At 47.4% G+C, this 21,255-nt stretch overlaps 1 protein-coding gene across 1 annotated transcript in view; it reads right to left on the bottom strand.

Moving 5' to 3' along the window:
• ehbp1 (EH domain binding protein 1) overlaps positions 1-21,255 on the bottom strand; it is a gene marked incomplete at its 3' end in the record, with an annotated part of 223,343 nt that overhangs the window by 100,108 nt on the left and 101,980 nt on the right. Inside the window, 4 exon segments of the mRNA XM_045215207.1 lie at positions 736-970; positions 9,342-9,615; positions 11,450-11,608; positions 15,921-16,028. Of these exon segments, the coding sequence (XP_045071142.1) occupies positions 736-970; positions 9,342-9,615; positions 11,450-11,608; positions 15,921-16,028 (776 nt within the window).

Below are 21,255 nucleotides of genomic sequence, written 5' to 3'. Positions count from 1 at the left end.
CAGCTAGCTACACTACAGCCAACCCTGCCCTCCACAACTAGAACAGCCAGCTAGCTACACTACAGCCAACCCTGCCCTCCACAACTAGAACAGTCAGCTAGCTACACTACAGCCAACCCTGCCCTCCACAACTAGAACAGCCAGCTAGCTACACTACAGCCAACCCTGCCCTCCACAACTAGAACAGCCAGCTAGCTACACTACAGCCAACCCTGCCCTCCACAACTAGAACAGCCAGCTAGCTACACTACAGCCAACCCTGCCCTCCACAACTAGAACAGCCAGCTAGCTACACTACAGCCAACCCTGCCCTCCACAACTAGAACAGCCAGCTAGCTACACTACAGCCAAGCCTGTCCTCCACAACTAGAACAGCCAGCTAGCCAGCCACGGAGGGAGGGTGTGTGTATGTAATGTGTGTGTGTGTGTTTGTGTCCATGGGGTGGGGTGGGGGGGTTTGGGGCAGATGGGGTTCCTACACCCCTGTAATCAGTCTACTGATGTGTTTAAGCCCCTCATATGCTTTCTGCCCTGCACCTCATACAAACTACTTAACCCCCCCTCACCCAATCACTCCTGGCCACTGGGCTGGCTCCTCATGTGTGTGTGACCACCAGCCGTTTAATTACAACTACCAGAAATGAAGAATTTAAATAAATAAACAAACAGCCCAATAAACTAATACCTATATTCAGATGAGGGGGGGGGCACATTACCCTCTTCAAATAGTTTTACCTTAGGGGAGGAGAAGGCTAGCTCTCGCCCCACCACGGCTGCCACGGCACTGGGTCCACTGGGCATGGATCTCTCCCTCTCTGGCCCCTCCCTGGAGGTGTTGGGGGCCGAGGGGCTGGGGCCTGGAGGTCTGGGAGGCAGCGGGGCTCTCCTCTTCTGGCTACTGAAGTCTGGAGAGGGGCCCCCGGAGGGCCGGGATGGGCTGGAGGTCTGGGGCTCGTAGAACGGGTTGGATCTGAAGGAGAGAGGGGGACAAGGAGTGAGGGAGGGGAGAGAGGGAGTGAGTGAGAGGCAGAGAGAGCAAGGGAGAGGGGGAGAGAGAGGTAAGGAGGGAAAGAAATCGAGGGGGGGAGAGAGAGACATGGCATGTCAAAAGGTTGTAACATTTTGGAATTTTACAGGCATAGTACTTTACATCCTCTAAAGCCCTGTACTTTACTTAGGAACACACATTCAACACCAACATAGCTGACCAGGTAGCTCAGAACCACACAGCTAGTAGTACCTCAGAACCACACAGCTAGTAGCACCTCAGAACCACCACACAGCTAGTAGTACCTCAGAACCACACAGCTAGTAGTACCTCAGAACCACACAGCTAGTAGTACCTCAGAACCACCACACAGCTAGTAGCACCTCAGAACCACACAGCTAGTAGTACCTCAGAACCACACAGCTAGTAGTACCTCAGAACCACCACACAGCTAGTAGTACCTCAGAACCACACAGCTAGTAGTACCTCAGAACCACACAGCTAGTAGTACCTGAGAACCACCACACAGCTAGTAGTACCTCAGAACCACCACACAGCTAGTAGTACCTCAGAACCACCACACAGCTAGTAGTACCTCAGAACCACCACACAGCTAGTAGTACCTCAGAACCACACAGCTAGTAGTACCTCAGAACCACCACACAGCTAGTAGTACCTCAGAACCACCACACAGCTAGTAGTACCTCAGAACCACCACACAGCTAGCAGCACCTCAGAACCACCACACAGCTAGTAGCACCTCAGAACCACACAGCTAGTAGTACCTCAGAACCACACAGCTAGCAGTACCTCAGAACCACCACACAGCTAGTAGTACCTCAGAACCACACAGCTAGTAGTACCTCAGAACCACACAGCTAGTAGTACCTCAGAACCACCACACAGCTAGTAGTACCTCAGAACCACACAGCTAGTAGTACCTCAGAACCACCACACAGCTAGTAGTACCTCAGAACCACACAGCTAGTAGTACCTCAGACCCACCACACAGCTAGTAGCACCTCAGAACCACACAGCTAGTAGTACCTCAGAACCACACAGCTAGCAGTACCTCAGAACCACCACACAGCTAGTAGTACCTCAGAACCACACAGCTAGTAGTACCTCAGAACCACACAGCTAGTAGTACCTCAGAACCACCACACAGCTAGTAGTACCTCAGAACCACACAGCTAGTAGTACCTCAAAACCACCACACAGCTAGTAGTACCTCAGAACCACACAGCTAGTAGTACCTCAGACCCACCACACAGCTAGTAGTACCTCAGAACCACACAGCTAGTAGTACCTCAGAACCACACAGCTAGTAGTACCTCAGAACCACACAGCTAGTAGTAACTCAGAACCACACAGCTAGTAGCACCTCAGAACCACCACACATCTAGTAGTACCTCAGAACCACACAGCTAGTAGTACCTCAGAACCACACAGCTAGTAGTACCTCAGAACCACACAGCTAGTAGTACCTCAGAACCACACAGCTAGTAGTACCTCAGAACCACACAGCTAGTAGTACCTCAGAACCACACAGCTAGTAGTACCTCAGAACCACCACACAGCTAGTAGTACCTGAGAACCACCACACAGCTAGTAGTACCTCAGAACCACCACACAGCTAGTAGTACCTCAGAACCACCACACAGCTAGTAGTACCTCAGAACCACCACACAGCTAGTAGTACCTCAGAACCACACAGCTAGTAGTACCTCAGAACCACATAGCTAGTAGTACCTCAGAACCACACAGCTAGTAGTACCTCAGAACCACACAGCTAGCAGTACCTCAGAACCACCACACAGCTAGTAGTACCTCAGAACCACACAGCTAGTAGTACCTCAGAACCACCACACAGCTAGTAGTACCTCAGAACCACACAGCTAGTAATACCTCAGAACCACCACACAGCTAGTAGTACCTCAGAACCACCACACAGCTAGTAGTACCTCAGAACCACCACACAGCTAGTAGTACCTCAGAAACACCACACAGCTAGTAGTACCTCAGAACCACCACACAGCTAGTAGTACCTCAGAACCACACAGCTAGTAGTACCTCCGAACCACACAGCTAGTAGTACCTCAGAACCACCACACAGCTAGTAGTACCTCAGAACCACACAGCTAGTAGTACCTCAGAACCACACAGCTAGTAGTACCTCAGAACCACACAGCTAGTAGTACCTCAGAACCACCACACAGCTAGTAGTACCTCAGAACCACACAGCTAGTAGTACCTCAGAACCACCACACAGCTAGTAGTACCTCAGAACCACACAGCTAGTAGTACCTCAGAACCACCACACAGCTAGTAGTACCTCAGAACCACCACACAGCTAGTAGTACCTCAGAACCACCACACAGCTAGTAGTACCTCAGAACCACCCAGCTAGTAGTACCTCAGAACCACACAGCTAGTAGTACCTCAGAACCACACAGCTAGTAGTACCTCAGAACCACACAGCTAGTAGCACCTCAGAACCACACAGCTAGTAGTACCTCAGAACCACCACACAGCTAGTAGTACCTCAGAACCACCACACAGCTAGTAGTACCTCAGAACCACACAGCTAGTAGTACCTCAGAACCACCACACAGCTAGTAGTACCTCAGAACCACCACACAGCTAGTAGTACCTCAGAACCACCACACAGCTAGTAGTACCTCAGAACCACACAGCTAGTAGTACCTCAGAACCACCACACAGCTAGTAGTACCTCAGAACCACCACACAGCTAGTAGTACCTCAGAACCACCACACAGCTAGTAGTACCTCAGAACCACACAGCTAGTAGTACCTCAGAACCACACAGCTAGTAGTACCTCAGAACCACACAGCTAGTAGTACCTCAGAACCACACAGCTAGTAGCACCTCAGAACCACACAGCTAGTAGTACCTCAGAACCACCACACAGCTAGTAGTACCTCAGAACCACCACACAGCTAGTAGTACCTCAGAACCACACAGCTAGTAGTACCTCAGAACCACCACACAGCTAGTAGTACCTCAGAACCACCACACAGCTAGTAGTACCTCAGAACCACACAGCTAGTAGTACCTCAGAACCACCACACAGCTAGTAGTACCTCAGAACCACCACACAGCTAGTAGTACCTCAGAACCACCACACAGCTAGTAGTACCTCAGAACCACACAGCTAGTAGTACCTCAGAACCACCACACAGCTAGTAGTACCTCAGAACCACCACACAGCTAGTAGTACCTCAGAACCACCACACAGCTAGTAGTACCTCAGAACCACACAGCTAGTAGTACCTCAGAACCACCACACAGCTAGTAGTACCTCAGAACCACCACACAGCTAGTAGTACCTCAGAACCACCACACAGCTAGTAGTACCTCAGAACCACACAGCTAGTAGTACCTCAGAACCACACAGCTAGTAGTACCTCAGAACCACACAGCTAGTAGTACCTCAGAACCACACAGCTAGTAGCACCTCAGAACCACACAGCTAGTAGTACCTCAGAACCACCACACAGCTAGTAGTACCTCAGAACCACCACACAGCTAGTAGTACCTCAGAACCACACAGCTAGTAGTACCTCAGAACCACCACACAGCTAGTAGTACCTCAGAACCACCACACAGCTAGTAGTACCTCAGAACCACACAGCTAGTAGTACCTCAGAACCACCACACAGCTAGTAGTACCTCAGAACCACCACACAGCTAGTAGTACCTCAGAACCACCACACAGCTAGTAGTACCTCAGAACCACACAGCTAGTAGTACCTCAGAACCACCACACAGCTAGTAGTACCTCAGAACCACACAGCTAGTAGTACCTCAGAACCACCACACAGCTAGCAGTAACTCAAAAGGACACACACACACAGTGAGTTAAACGGATGGTTGGGTAACACAGGACACAGGTGCTCTGAGGTCAGCTCTGAGTGACCTCATATCCCGACTGCCATGCTGGGCACTGACAGACACACACACACAGGATCTTATCAATACACAGGTCAGCCCGCAGGGTTGAAACAGGTTACACCGCTCCACGTCACTCATTCAACACTCACACACACACACAGCCAGAGAACTGGGGAAGGGGGGGTTTGGCTAGGTATCAGGCTCAATGAAAAGACAAGTTCAGTGTCTATCTAACCCCGGCCAAGAGAAAGGAGGAGAAAGGAGGAGAGGAGAGAAAAGCAAACAGAGCCATAGAAGCTGTGGCATTCATCTGACAGACCTGCCTTGGCTAAAAGACATGTGAAAAGACCCAGGCTGCAGTCCAATCGTGTAATTTTTACCCCCTCAGCCCCTCGGGCTAGCCACTTTCCCTCGGGGTATCCCTGTGGAAACCGGATGCAGTTTGATTGCCATCTTAAGTGGCAGTCCAATTCACCAAAGTTACCCCCTCGGCCCTGGATTTAGCTCGAGGGAGCAAATGAACAGTTTTGATCACTTGCGGTGTTGTTATGGCCCACAATTCAATGAAAACTGTAGTCACGTGTCAAACTCTGGTGGCCGCGAAGTGTCCAATTTAAATCAAGATGACTGCATCTTTTCGGCATGTGAGAGAAAATTACTACGCTTGCATGCTAGCTAGCTAGCTAACAAATATGTATAGACAACATTCATTTTAGAGGTGGAAAATGGGAAATATGACGCTCAAAGTGTCTCAGACTCATAGTGACGAGCCTATAAACATAGCTAGCTAACTAAACACTTTTTTTTGGAATTCGAAAATGTATTCGAATAAATAAACAAACTATAAAGCTAGCCAGCCAGCTATGGGTAACTATAGCTAGCTACCTGACGAGAGTGCTATGTTAGCTTGCTAGGTGCATAAATAGCTTTAGGTTGGTTGTTGCTAGGCACAACTTCCAAGCTTTCCACAAAGGATGTTGCCTATCAGATCATCACTCTCCCTAGCTTGGGCAAGGGAATTTGAAGGTACACTCGGATGTGACGATGTAAAACTTAATTCAACGGCGGTATACCGCAGCCCCAGTTAAAACACTGAGTTCTCTCTCTCTCTCTCTCTCTGCTACTCCAGAGGCTAGGACTGAGTCCCAAATGGCACCATATTCTCTATATAGTGCTCTACATAAACATATTGCACTATGTAGGGAATAGGGTGTCATTTGAGACGTTGCCTGGGACAAAAAAAACCATGGTGGACTCAATAACCTAGGAGTGCCTTGTGATGGGGTTGGGAGGAGGAATGCTAGTGATGGGGTTGGGAGGAGGAATGTTGGTGATGGGGTTGGGAGGAGGAATGTTAGTGATGGGGTTGGGAGGAGGAATGTTAGTGATGGGGTTGGGAGGAGGAATGTTAGTGATGGGGTTGGGAGGAGGAATGTTAGTGATGGGGTTGGGGGATGGAATGTTAGTGAGGGGGTTGGGAGGAGAAATGTTAGTGAGGGGGTTGGGAGGAGAAATATTAGTGAGGGGGTTGGGAGGAGGAATGTTAGTGAGGGGGTTCAGTATTTTGTTGAGTATTCTAGGGTTTTGACAAAGTTAAAAGGGCACCAGAGCAAATATCCCCTAAACCCAAACTGAATAGGAAAGATAGGGTTATCGTCTTACATCCAAGTTTGGAGGAGAGGGGGATAGAGGGGGAGAGGAGAGGGGGATAGAGGAGGATAGAGGGGAGAGGAGAGGGGGATAGAGGGGGAGAGGAGAGGAGGATAGAGGGGGAGAGGAGAGGGGGATAGAGGGGGAAGGAGAGGGGGATAGAGGGGGGTGGAGAGGGAGAAGGAGAGGGGGATAGAGAGGGGTGGAGAGGGGGAAGGAGAGGGGGGAGAGGGAGAAGGAGAGGGGGGATAGAGGGGGGAAGGAGGGGGGATAGAAGGGGGAATAGAGGGGGGATGGAGAGGAGGATAGAGGGGAATAGAGGGGGGGAGAGGGGGATAGAGGGGGAATTGAGGGGGGTGGAGAGGGGGATAGAGGGGGGAATAGAGGGGGGGTGGAGAGGGGGATAGAGGGGGAATAGAGGGGGGTGGAGAGGGGGGATAGAGGGGGAATAGAGGGGGGTGGAGAGGGGGATAGAGGGGGGAATAGAGGGGGGTGGAGAGGGGGATAGAGGGGGGAATAGAGGGGGGTGGAGAGGGGGGATAGAGGGGGATATAGGGGGGAAGGAGAGGGGATAGAGTGGGGAAGGAGAGGGGGATAGAGTGGGGTGGAGAGGGAGAAGGAGAGAGGGAAGGAGAGGGGGATAGAGGGGGGAAGGAGAGGGGGATAGAGGGGGGATAGAGTGGGGAAGGAGAGGGGGATAGAGGGGGGGAGACAAGCAGAAAGAATGAAGGGAACAACAGAGTCCTTGTTTCTGAAAGAGCTCCCTAGTCACTGTGTCTCAGGGTTGGGGGGGGCTTGTGTAACTCTCACAAGGCTACACACACACACACACACACACACACACACACACACACACACACACACACACACACACACACACACACACACACACACACACACACACGCACACACGCACACACACACACACACACACACACACGTACACATACACACGCACACACACACACACACACACACACACACACGCACACACGCACACACACACACACACACGCACACAGACACACACACACACACACACACACGCACGCACGCACACAGACACACACACGCACACAGACACACACACACACACACACACACACACACACACACACACACACACACACACATATACAGACACACACACACACACGTACATATACAGACACACACACGTACATATACAGAAACAACAACTGTGCACACAGGATTACACATGAAGATAAACACAGATACACACACCAGGGTTTCCGTTAGCTGGCAATTGACGGCTTTTGTCACTAAACATTTTTTTAAAGGCGATAAATAAAACTGTTGCTGGCCGAAATGACCGGGAGAAAAAAAATCCCATAGAGTTTTATTCATTGATGGAAATACCAGTCGATGGAAATACATTTGACCGTCATGCTTATCGGTCTATAGGTAATTTGCATAATTGAGTGGAATGAAATTGGCCTGTGTGTGTTTTCGTTAGTCATCATGTATCTTATTTATCCAACACAACTATCACACACGCACAACATACAGAGACTATTTTGAGGGTTGCTGCTGGAGTAAAATGTGCTTTCAGAAGCCCATTCAATGCGCAACAATTCTAAATGTAATCGTGTGTTAAAAACAGTTTTGGTGCACGATTAAAAAGAGCTACTATTTTTATTTCTCAACTGGTAATTGAAGCGTGCCTCCCATTCAAGTGCAGGCAACAGGCTATCAGCACATCCCCCACCACTTTACAATGTGAGTTGGAGGCATTTTGAAAATACTTAATTGTTTGAAACCTGAAAGTTTTATTTCATATTTTGAGGCATGTCTTACCTTGCTTCAAAATAGCCTTTAGGCTAAATATGACCATGGAAACATGGAAACATGGAGGCAATTATTTTATAAAGACTTAATTGGCGGCGTGTGATTTTCAAGTTTGGGGAAGCTTACAATTGATCCTACCATATCTACCGTTCTGTGTGCCAGTTATGATTTTCATATGCGCATTTTCATGTAACAGTTTTATTTCAATAATATCGTTTTCGTTTCTCAAAATCATTGTCACGTGGTTAATTATAAAAATCTCAATAACATTTTTTTTTTTTTTAAGTCAAGATCACCAGCCTCTGCCATTGTAGGATAAATGCCATTGATACACCGTGATCCATTGGCGGCTAAAGAAACGAGCACATGGAACTCAGAGCCTATAGGCCAATGCAGCAGTAGGCTACCATTTCTGAGGCTGGTAACTCTAATGAACATATCATCTGCAGCAGAGGTAACTCTGGGTCTTCCTTTCCTGTGGCGGTCCTCATGAGAGCCAGTTTCATCATAGCGCTTGATGGTTTTTGCGACTGCACTTGAAGAAACTTGAAAAGTTCTTGAAATGTTACGTATTGACTGACCTTCATGTCTTAAAGTAATGATGGACTGTAATCTGTCTTTGCTTATTTGAGCTGTTCTTGACATAATATGGACTTGGTCTTTTACCAAATAGGGTTATCTTCTGTATACCCCCCTACCTTGTCACAACACAACTGATTGGCTCAAACGCATTAAGAAGGAAATAAATTCCACAACTTTTAAGAAGGCACACCTGTTAATTTAAATGCATTCCAGGTGACTACCTCATGAAGCTGGTTGAGAGAATGCCAAGAGTAGGCAAAGCTGTCATCAAGGCAAAGGGTGGCTATTTGAAGAATCTCCACACACACACTCTCTCTCTTTAACCCCCACACTCTTTAACCCCCCCCACACACACACACACACCGACCCACCCCACACATCCCCCCTGTAACTTACTCATCCAGTTGGTCCTCTGGTGGTGCGTTAGTATCAGCATACAGGTACTTGCTCATATCCACCGGCCTGACCCCCTTCCTCCCCCTGGGTTTGGGAGCCTCCGGCTGCTGGACCTGGGGCCCCTGGGGGTCTAGGTCCTGGTCGGGCTGGTCAAACGGGTTGGACTCTGTGTGTGAGTGCGTGTTGTTTTCGTCCTCGTCGAAGGGGTTGGAGGGTTCTTGGTCACAGTAGGCCTCTTGGTCCTGTCGGAGGGTGAGGGAGGGGGGCCCTGTGTCTGGGGGGGAGAGAGAGAGGGTTAGAGACATACACAAGCACACACACACAGAGAGAGAGAGGGGGTTAGAGACATACACAGGCACGCACACACAGAGAGAGAGAGAGAGAAAGACGCACTGACAGAGAGAAAGAGAGAGGAGTGTCATGTCTGTCTACTATGGTGGTCAGACAGAGAGAGAGAGAGAGATGGGTCAATATTGTCTTAGCTGTCTGTCTGTCTGTCTGACAGTATTCTGCTTTAGTGACAGAATACATAAACACACACACACAAATGATTCCCAATGCTACGTGAGACAGCTCAACAGCAACAAAAGGGTAACATTTAGTTTGGCATGAAGCACTTTATAAAACAACCTCAGAACAATAAAGAAATCTTTCAACAACTATGTCATTAAACTTGGATAGAAACCACAATATAAAGCCTCATAGAGGATAAACAATCAGTCTATCACTTTGTCCCCATAATAATATACACTACATGGCCAAAAGTATATGGACACCTCTTCAAATTAGTGGCTACGGCTAGTTCAGCCACACCCGTTGCTGACAGGTGTATAAAATCGAGCACACAGCCATGCAATCTCCATAGACAAACATTGGCAGTAGAATGGCCTTACTGAAGAGCTCAGTGACTTTCAACGTGGCACCGTCATAGGATGCGACCTTTACAACAAGTCATTTCGTCAAATTTCTGCCCTGCTAGAGCTGTAAGTGATGTTATTGTGAAGTGGAAACATCTAGGAGCAACAACGGCTCAGCCGCGAAGTGGTAGGCCACACAAGCTCACAGAATGGACCTGCCGAGTGCTGAAGACGTAAAAATAAATAGTTTGTCCTTGGTTGCAACACTCACTACCGAGTTCCAAACTGCCTGTTCTTCGGGAGCTTCATGAAATGGGTTTCCATGGCCGAGCAGCCGCACACAAGCCTAAGATCACCATTGCGCAATGCCAAGCGTTGGCTAGAGTGGTGTAAAAGCTCGCCGCCATTGGACTCTGGAGCAGTGGAAAAGCGTTCTCTGGAGTGATAAATCACGCTTTAAACATCTAGCAGTCCGATGGATGGACGAATCTGGGTGGCTGAATGGAAGCAAGTCCCCGCAGAAATGTTCCAACATCTAGTGGAAAGCCTTCCCAGAAGAGTGGAGGCTGTTATAGCAGCAAAAGGGGGGACCAACTCCATATTAATGCCCATGATTTTGGAATGAAATTTTCGACGAGCATGTAGTGTAAATCTGCTAACCCCTAACCCCTTCTAGAGAGGTAGACATACAGTAGAGAGAGAGAGACTGGGCCTCCCGAGTGACGCAGTGGTCTAAGGCACTGCATCACAGTGCTTGAGGCGTCACTACTGACACAGGTTCGATCCCAAGCTGTGTCACAACCGGCCGTGACCAGGAGTCCTATAGGACGGCGCACAATTGGCCCAGCATCGTCCGGGTTAGGGGAGGGTTTGGCTGGGGGGGGGCTTTACTTGGCTCATCGCGCTCTAGCGACTCCTTGTGGCGGGCCGGGCGCCTGCAGGCTGACTTCGGTCGTCAGTTGGACGGTGTTTCCTCCGACACATTGGTGCGGCTGGCTTCCGGGTTAAGCGGGTGTTAAGAAGCGCGGTTTGGCGGGTCATGTTTCGGAGGACGTATGACTTGACCTTCGCCTCTCACGAGCCCGTTGGGGAGTTGTAGCAATGAGACAAGATCGTAATTGGATATCACAATATTGGGGAGAAAAGGGGGGTAAAATTATTTTAAAAAAGAGAAAGAGACGGAGCGAGACAGAGGTAGAGGTAAAGAGAGAGAGACAGAACAGGTAGATAGAGGTCAAAGGTCATGCCTACCATCATCATCATCCGGGTCACCGAACGGGTTGAAGAGATTGGTGTGTTCCGGGTGGGAGGGGTCATCAACATCATCATCTGGCTCTTCGAAGGGATTGGAGCAGAGGGCAGGCGGCGTGTCCTGATCCTCCTCCAGGAAGTTCAGCTTACTGATCAGCTCTGTCGCCATGGGAACCACAACAATGCAGGAACGAAAGAACGAATGAACAAAAAAAGAGAAAAAGGAAGGAAAACAGTTCAAACTAGCAGAAGAAAATGAGTTGAGATAACAAACGCCCTCACAACCAACCCTGATGAAATGATCAAAATGAAGAGAAACATCCAGAAATAAAAGGAAATAAAAAAATCTGCACTTTGGAGTGAACCACTCGAGTTCATTTGGTTTCCAAAAGTATTCCTTCCTACTGGTAAAAGGTGAATGGTTAATGCACTTGCGTCCCATCCCAGTCCACTTTTACTCCAGTCCAGTGGAGGCATTCAGCAGAGATTGATGTGCCCGGGTTGCCATGAGGAACCACTAGTGCTGGCTGGGAGTTGCTACAGAGATCAGAGATTCATCTTCTTCATCATCAAGCCAACAATGCCTGACTAGGTCGTGTGTGTGTGTGTGTCCCAACAGTGAAAGTGTGTGAGAAACAAAATGCTAACTGTGTGTGCTTCTGAATGTGGTATGTGAGAGTGGAAAGTCTATGCACAGAGTGAGTGAGAAGATGAGCGTGTGTGGTGTGTGTGTGTGTGTGTGAGATATAGTGTGTGTGTGTGAGATAGTGTGAGGGAGTGTGTGTATGGAGAGTGTGTGTGTGTGTGTGTGTGTGTGTGAGTTTGTGTGTGTGTGTGGGAGAGTGTGTGTGAGAGAGAACGTGTGTGTGTGTGAGAGAGCGTGTGTGTGTGTGAGAGAGCGTGTGTGTGTGTGTGTGTGTGTGTGTGTGTGTGTGTGTGTGTGTGTGAGTGAGTGTGTGTGTGTGTGTGAGAGAGTGTGTGTGTATACCTAGTGAAGTGGTAGTAGCTGATAAGGTGTGTTATTTCTCCTGCTGCATTCTGACCCATATTAGGCCAGCAGCAATGTGTTTCCTTCTCTCTATGGTGACAAAGCAACACCATAGAAGAGGAATATGACTGGTCATTGGTTCACTACAAATTGCAGACGGTCAAACAAAGGGGGAGGTTCAGGGTTCAGGTTTCGGGGGCTTGGACACCAAGAGGGCAAACTGAAAAGGGGCAGAAAACCTGCCAATGTACTAAACATCATCTGACAATATGGATACTGGGAACACTGAACTATAACACAACCACATCACCAATGGCACAGAGAGGGAGAGAGAGAGAGCGCGAGGGTGAGAGAGAGAGAGAGGGCGAGGGTGAGAGAGACAGAGAGGGCGAGGGTGAGAGAGAGAGGGAGCGAGAGCAAGAGAGAGGGGTAGAGAGAGAGATGGAACAGTAGAGAGAGATATAGAGCAGTAGAGAGAGAGAGCAGTAGAGAGAGAGAGCAGTAGAGAGAGAGACAGAGCAGTAGAGAGAGAGACAGAGCAGTAGAGAGAGAGAGACAGAGCAGTAGAGAGAGAGACAGAGCAGTAGAGAGAGAGAGACAGAGCAGTAGAGAGAGAGACAGAGCAGTAGAGAGAGAGAGACAGAGCAGTAGAGAGAGAGACATAGAGCAGTAGAGAGAGAGACACAGAGCAGTAGAGAGAGAGACAGAGCAGTAGAGAGAGAGACAGAGCAGTAGAGAGAGAGAGACAGAGCAGTAGAGAGAGATAGACATAGAGCAGTAGAGAGAGAGAGAGACAGAGCAGTAGAGAGAGAGACAGAGCAGTAGAGAGAGAGACAGAGCAGTAGAGAGAGAGAGACAGAGCAGTAGAGAGAGATAGACATAGAGCAGTAGAGAGAGAGACACAGAGCAGTAGAGAGAGAGACATAGAGCAGTAGAGAGAGAGAGACACAGAGCAGTAGATAGAGAGAGAGAGAGACAGAGCAGTAGAGAGAGAGAGACAGATCAGTAGAGAGAGAGAGACATAGAGCAGTAGAGAGAGAGAGACACAGAGCAGTAGAGAGAGAGAGACACAGAGCAGTAGAGAGAGAGACAGAGCAGTAGAGAGAGAGAGACAGAGCAGTAGAGAGAGAGACAGAGCAGTAGAGAGAGAGACAGAGCAGTAGAGAGAGAGAGACATAGAGCAGTACAGAGAGAGAGACATAGAGCAGTAGATAGAGAGAGAGACAGAGCAGTAGAGAGAGAGACATAGAGCAGTAGAGAGAGAGACAGAGCAGTAGAGAGAGACATAGAGCAGTAGAGAGAGAGAGACATAGAGCAGTAGAGAGAGACATAGAGCAGTAGAGAGAGAGACAGAGCAGTAGAGAGAGAGACATAGAGCAGTAGAGAGAGAGAGACATAGAGCAGTAGAGAGAGAGAGACATAGAGCAGTAGAGAGAGAGACATAGAGCAGTAGAGAGAGAGACATAGAGCAGTAGAGAGAGAGACAGAGCAGTAGATAGAGAGACAGAGCAGTAGAGAGAGAGAGAGCAGTAGAGAGAGAGAGACAAAGAGCAGTAGATAGAGAGAGACATAGAGCAGTAGAGAGAGAGACATAGAGCAGTAGAGAGAGAGACAGAGCAGTAGATAGAGAGAGAGAGCAGTAGAGAGAGAGAGACAAAGAGCAGTAGATAGAGAGAGACATAGAGCAGTAGAGAGAGAGACAGAGCAGTAGAGAGACAGAGCAGTAGAGAGAGAGCAGTAGAGAGAGAGACATAGAGCAGTAGAGAGAGAGAGACAGAGCAGTAGAGAGAGAGAGACAGAGCAGTAGAGAGAGAGACAGAGCAGTAGAGAGAGAGACATAGAGCAGTAGAGAGAGAGACAGAGCAGTAGAGAGAGAGAGACAGAGCAGTAGATAGAGAGAGACATAGAGCAGTAGAGAGAGAGACAGAGCAGTAGAGAGACAGAGCAGTAGAGAGAGAGCAGTAGAGAGAGAGACATAGAGCAGTAGAGAGAGAGAGACATAGAGCAGTAGAGAGAGAGACAGAGCAGTAGAGAGAGAGACAGAGCAGTAGAGAGAGAGACATAGAGCAGTAGAGAGAGAGAGAGACATAGAGCAGTAGAGAGAGAGACATAGAGCAGTAGATAGAGAGACAGAGCAGTAGATAGAGAGACAGAGCAGTAGAGAGAGAGAGAGAGAGAGCAGTAGAGAGAGAGAGAGAGAGAGAGCAGTAGAGAGAGATAGAGCAGTAGAGAGAGAGAGAGAGCAGTAGAGAGAGAGAGAGCAGTAGAGAGAGAGACAGAGCAGTAGAGAGAGAGAGACATAGAGCAGTAGAGAGAGAGAGAGAGCAGTAGAGAGAGAGAGAGAGAGAGCAGTAGAGAGAGAGACATAGAGCAGTAGAGAGAGAGATAGAGCAGTAGAGAGAGAGAGAGACAGAGCAGTAGAGAGAGAGACAGAGCAGTAGAGAGAGAGAGAGAGATAGCAGTAGAGAGAGAGAGAGAGAGAGAGAGCAGTAGAGAGAGATAGAGCAGTAGAGAGAGAGAGAGCAGTAGAGAGAGAGAGACAGAGCAGTAGAGAGAGAGAGACATAGAGCAGTAGAGAGAGAGAGAGAGCAGTAGAGAGAGAGAGACATAGAGCAGTAGAGAGAGAGACATAGAGCAGTAGAGAGAGAGATAGAGCAGTAGAGAGAGAGAGAGCAGTAGAGAGAGAGAGAGAGCAGTAGAGAGAGAGAGAGAGCAGTAGAGAGAGAGATAGAGCAGTAGAGAGAGAGACAGAGCAGTAGAGAGAGAGATAGAGCAGTAGAGAGAGAGAGAGCAGTAGAGAGAGAGACAGAGCAGTAGAGAGAGAGAGACATAGAGCAGTAGAGAGAGAGACAGAGCAGTAGAGAGAGAGAGAGACATAGAGCAGTAGAGAGAGAGAGACAGAGCAGTAGAGAGAGATAGACATAGAGCAGTAGAGAGAGAGAGACAGAGCAGTAGAGAGAGAGAGACATAGAGCAGTAGAGAGAGAGAGACAGAGCAGTAGAGAGAGAGACAGAGCAGTAGAGAGAGAGAGACATAGAGCAGTAGAGAGAGAGAGACAGAGCAGTAGAGAGAGATAGACATAGAGCAGTAGAGAGAGAGACAGAGCAGTAGAGAGAGAGAGAGAGCAGTAGAGAGAGAGAGAGAGAGCAGTAGAGAGAGAGACAGAGCAGTAGAGAGAGAGAGACATAGAGCAGTAGAGAGAGAGAGACATAGAGCAGTAGAGAGAGAGAGAGAGCAGTAGAGAGAGAGAGAGAGCAGTAGAGAGAGAGAGAGAGCAGTAGAGAGAGAGACATAGAGCAGTAGAGAGAGAGAGACATAGAGCAGTAGAGAGAAAAGAGTCAGAAAAAACATGAGACAGAACAACAGGACGAGACAGAACAACAGGACGAGACAGAACCACAGGACGAGACAGAACCACAGGACGACAGTGAGAACGAGTGAGAAAGAAAAAGAGAAAAGGTTGAAAGCTGAAAACAGAAAGACCTTGGGAGGAAGACTGAGCGCTGCTTGGCGTTTTACTAGCCAGCTTTAGGAAGTAGTCGTCAGGGTCTCCGGCTAAGCAGCTGAGAGCATTGAGCTGATTTACCATCTCTGAAAACAACCAGACCAGAGAGCAGGAAGACAGGAGAGGAGTGAGCAAAGAGATAACATACAATACACACATATATTCAGAGAGGTTATATGTGTGTTAGGTTAGGTAGTAGAACATCATATATGTTGAAGGCTAAGAGAGTACATATATTCAGAGAGGTTATATGTGTGTTAGGTTAGGTAGTAGAACATCATATATGTTGAAGGCTAAGAGAGTACATATATTCAGAGAGGTTATACAGTGAGGAAAAAAAGTATTTAGTCAGCCACCAATTGTGCAAGTTCTCCCACTTAAAAAGATGAGAGAGGCCTGTAATTGTCATCATAGGTACACGTCAACTATGACAGACAAAATGAGAAAAAAAATCCAGAAAATCACATTGTAGGATTTTTAATGAATTTATTTGCAAATTATGGTGGAAAATAAGTATTTGGTCAATAACAAAAGTTTCTCAATACTAAGTTATATACCCTTTGTTGGCAATGACACAGGTCAAACGTTTTCTGTAAGTCTTCACAAGGTTTTCACACACTGTTGCTGGTATTTTGGCCCATTCCTCCATGCAGATCTCCTCTAGAGCAGTGATGTTTTGGGGCTGTCGCTGGGCAACACGGACTTTCAACTCCCTCCAAAGATTTTCTATGGGGTTGAGATCTGGAGACTGGCTAGGCCACTCCAGGACCTTGAAATGCTTCTTACGAAGCCACTCCTTTGTTGCCCGGGCGGTGTGTTTGGGATCATTGTCATGCTGAAAGACCCAGCCATGTTTCATCTTCAATGCCCTTGTTGATGGAAGGAGGTTTTCACTCAAAATCTCACGATACATGGCCCCATTCATTCTTTCCTTTACACGGATCAGTCGTCCTGGTCCCTTTGCAGAAAAACAGCCCCAAAGCATGATGTTTCCACCCCCATGCTTCACAGTAGGTATGGTGTTCTTTGGATGCAACTCAGCATTCTTTGTCCTCCAAACACGACGAGTTGAGTTTTTACCAAAAAGTTCTATTTTGGTTTCATCTGACCATATTACATTCTCCCAATCCTCTTCTGGATCATCCAAATGCACTCTAGCAAACTTCAGACGGGCCTGGACATGTACTGGCTTAAGCAGGGGGACACGTCTGGCACTGCAGGATTTTAGTCCCTGGCGGCGTAGTGTGTTACTGATGGTAGGCTTTGTTACTTTGGTCCCAGCTCTCTGCAGGTCATTCACTAGGTCCCCCCGTGTGGTTCTGGGATTTTTGCTCACCGTTCTTGTGATCATTTTGACCCTACGGGGTGAGAACTTGCGTGGAGCCCCAGATCGAGGGAGATTATCAGTGGTCTTTTATGTCTTCCATTTCCTAATAATTGCTCCCACAGTTGATTTCTTCAAACCAAGCTGCTTACCTATTGCAGATTCAGTCTTCCCAGCCTGGTGCAAGTCTACAATTTTGTTTCTGGTGTCCTTTGACAGCTCTTTGGTCTTGGCCATAGTGGAGTTTGGAGTGTGACTGTTTGAGGTTGTGGACAGGTGTCTTTTATACTGATAACAAGTTCAAACAGGTGCCATTAATACAGGTAACAAGTGGAGGACAGAGGAGCCTCTTAAAGAAGAAGTTACAGGTCTGTGAGAGACAGAAATCTTGCTTGTTTGTAGGTGACCAAATACTTATTTTCCACCATAATTTGCAAATAAATTCATAAAAAATCCTACAATGTGATTTTCTGGATTTTTTTCCCTCAATTTGTCTGTCATAGATGACGTGTACCTATGATGAAAATTACAGGCCTCTCTCATCTTTTTAAGTGGGAGAACTTGCACAATTGGTGGCTGACTAAATACTTTTTTCCCCCACTGTATGTGTGTTAGGTTAGGTAGTAGAACATCATATATGTTGAAGGCTAAGAGAGTACATACAGTTGAAATCGGAAGTTTACATAAACCTTAGCCAAATACATTTAAACTCAGTTTTTCACAATTCCTGACATTTAATCGTAGCAAAACTTCCCTGTCTTAGGTCAGTTAGGATCACCACTTTATTTTAAGAATGTGAAATGTCAGAATAATAGTAGTGAGAATGATTTATTTCAGCTTTTATTTCTTTCATCACATTCCCAGTGGGTCAGAAGTTTACATACACTCAATTAGTATTTGCTAGCATTGCCTTTAAATTGTTTAACTTGGGTCAAACGTTTCGGGTGGCCTTCCACAAGCTTCCCACAATAAGTTGGGTGAATTCTGGCCCATTTCTCCTGACAGAGCTGGTGTAACTGAGTCAGGTTTGTAAGCCTCCTTGCTCGCACACGCTTTTTCAGTTCTGCCCACACATTTTCTATAGGATTGAGGTCAGGGCTTTGCGATGGCCACTCCAATACCTTGACATTGTTGTCCTTAAGCCATTTTGCCACAACTTTGGAAGTATGCTTGGGGTCATTGTCCATTTGGAAGACCCATTTGCGACCAAGCTTTAACTTCCTGACTGATGTCTTGAGATGTTGCTTCAATATATCCACATCATTTTCATTCCTCATGATGCCATCTATTTTGTGAAGTGCACCAGTCCTTCCTGCAGCAAAGCACCCCCACAGCATGATGCTGCCACCCCCGTGCTTCACGGTTGGGATGGTGTTCTTCGGCTTGCAACCTCCCCCTTTTTCCTCCAAACATAACGATGGTCATTATTACATTTACATTACATTTTAGTCATTTAGCAGACGCTCTTATCCAGAGCGACTTACAGTTAGTGAATACATATATATATATATATATTTTTTTATACTGGCCCCCCGTGGGAAACGAACCCACAACCCTGGCGTTGCATGCTCTATCAACTGAGCTACATCCCTGCCGGCCATTCCCTCCCCTACCCTGGACGACGCTGGGCCAATTGTGCGCCGCCCATGAGTCTCCCGGTCGCGGCCGGCTGCGACAGAGCCTGGATTCGAACCAGGATCTCTAGTGGCACAGTTAGCACTGCAATGCAGTGCCTTAGACCACTGCGCCAAACAGTTCTATTTTTGTTTCATCAGACCAGAGGACATTTCTCCAAAAGGTACGATCTTTGTCCCCATGTGCAGTTGCAAACCGTAGTCTGGCATTTTTATGGCGGTTTTGGATTAGTGGCTTCTTCCTTGCTGAGTGGCCTTTCAGGTTATGTCGATATAGGACTCGTTTTACTGTGGATATAGATACTTTTGTACCTGTTTCCTCCAGCATCTTCACAAGGTCCTTTGGTGTTGTTCTGGGATTGATTTGCACTTTTCGCACCAAAGTACGTTCATCTCTAGGAGACAGAACACGTCTCCTTCCTGAGTGGTATGACGGCTGTGTGGTCCCATGGTGTTTATACTTGCGTACTATTGTTTGTAGAGATGAACGTGATACCTTCAGGCGTTTGGAAATTGCTCCCAAGGATGAACCAGACTTGTGGAGGTCTACAATTTGTTTTCTGAGGTCTTGGCTGATTTCATTTGATTTTTCCATGATGTCAAGCAAAGAGGCACTGAGTTTTAAGGTAGGCCTTGAAATACACAGGTACACCTCCAATTGACTCAAATCATATCAGTTAGCCTATCAGAAGCTTCAAAAGCCATGACATCATTCTCTGGAATTTTCCAAGCTGTTTAAAGGCACAGTCAACTTAGTGTATGTAAACTTCTGACCCACTGGAATTGTGATACAGTGAATTATAAGTGAAATAATCTGTCTGTAAACAATTGTTGGAAAAATGACTTGTGGCATGCACAAAGTAGATGTCCTAAACGACTTCCCAAAACTATAGTTTGTTAACTATGTATGTAAACTTCCGACTTCAACTGTATATTCACAGAGGTTATATGTGTGTTAGGTTAGGTTGCAGTAACACTACACAGCTGATTCAAATAATTAAAGCTTGATGATTAGTTTATTATTTGAATCAGCTGTGTAGTGCTAGGGCTAAAACCAAAACGTGCACCCCTTGGGGTCCCGAGGACCGAGTTTGGGAAACTCTGGACTAAGGGAATGACAATGGGGGTTGACTACCGATAGCACCACTGCTACTTTGACAAAGACTTACGCCCGTATGCATATGACCAGTGGCGCGCTGCTATAGGCACCCAATGTATATGTATACATACATGGAGCAGAGAGGGGTAGAAAGAGGCGAAACATACAGCTTAATGTAAAGAGCCTACAGTCGTGGTCAAAAGTTTTGAGAATGACACAAATATTAATTTTCACAAAGTCTGCTGCCTCAGTTTTTATGATGGCAATGTGCATATACTCCAGAATGTTATGAAGAGTGATCAGATGAATTGCAATTAATTGCAAAGTCCCTCTTTGCCATGAAAATGAACTTAATCCCCCAAAAAACATTTCCACTGCATTTCAGCCCTGCCACAAAAGGACCAGCTGACATCATGTCAGTGATTCTCTCGTTAACACAGGTGAGAGTGTTGACGAGGACAAGGCTGGAGATCACTCTGTCATGCTGATTGAGTTAGAATAACAGACTGGAAGCTTTAAAAGGAGCGTGGTGCTTGAAATCATTGTTCTTCCTCTGTTAACCATGGTTACCTGCAAGGAAACACGTGCCGTCATCATTGCTTTGCACAAAAAGGGCTTCACAGGCAAGGATATTGCTGCTAGTAAGATTGCACCTAAATCAACCATTTATCGGATCATCAAGAACTTCAAGGAGAGAGGTTCAATTGTTGTGAAGAAGGCGTCAGGGCGCCCAAGAAAGTCCAGCAAGCGCCAGGACCGTCTCCTAAAGTTGATTCAGCTGCGGGATCGGGGCACCACCAGTGCAGAGCTTGCTCAGGAATGGCAGCAGGCAGGTGTGAGTGCATCTGCACGCACAGTGAGGCAAAGTCTTTTGAAGGATGGCCTGGTGTCAAGAAGGGCAGCGAGGAAGCCACTTCTCTCCAGGAAAAACATCAGGGACAGTCTGATATTCTGCAAAAGGTACAGGGATTGGACTGCTGAGGACTGGGGTAAAGTCATTTTCTCTGATGAATCCCCTTTCAGATTGTTTGGGGCATCCGGAAAAAAGCTTGTCCGGAGAAGACAAGGTGAGCGCTACCATCAGTCCTGTGTCATGCCAACAGTAAAGCATCCTGAGACCATTCATGTGTGGGGTTGCTTCTCAGCCAAGGGAGTGGGCTCACTCACAATTTTGCCTAAGAACACAGCCATGAATAAATAATGGTACCAACACATCCTCCGAGAGCAACTTCTCCCAACCATCCAAGAACAGTTTG

This window comes from Coregonus clupeaformis, chromosome 1, assembly GCF_020615455.1.
Source record: "Coregonus clupeaformis isolate EN_2021a chromosome 1, ASM2061545v1, whole genome shotgun sequence".
Taxonomy (NCBI): domain Eukaryota; kingdom Metazoa; phylum Chordata; class Actinopteri; order Salmoniformes; family Salmonidae; genus Coregonus; species Coregonus clupeaformis.
This window is presented reverse-complemented; position numbering and strand designations above follow the sequence as displayed.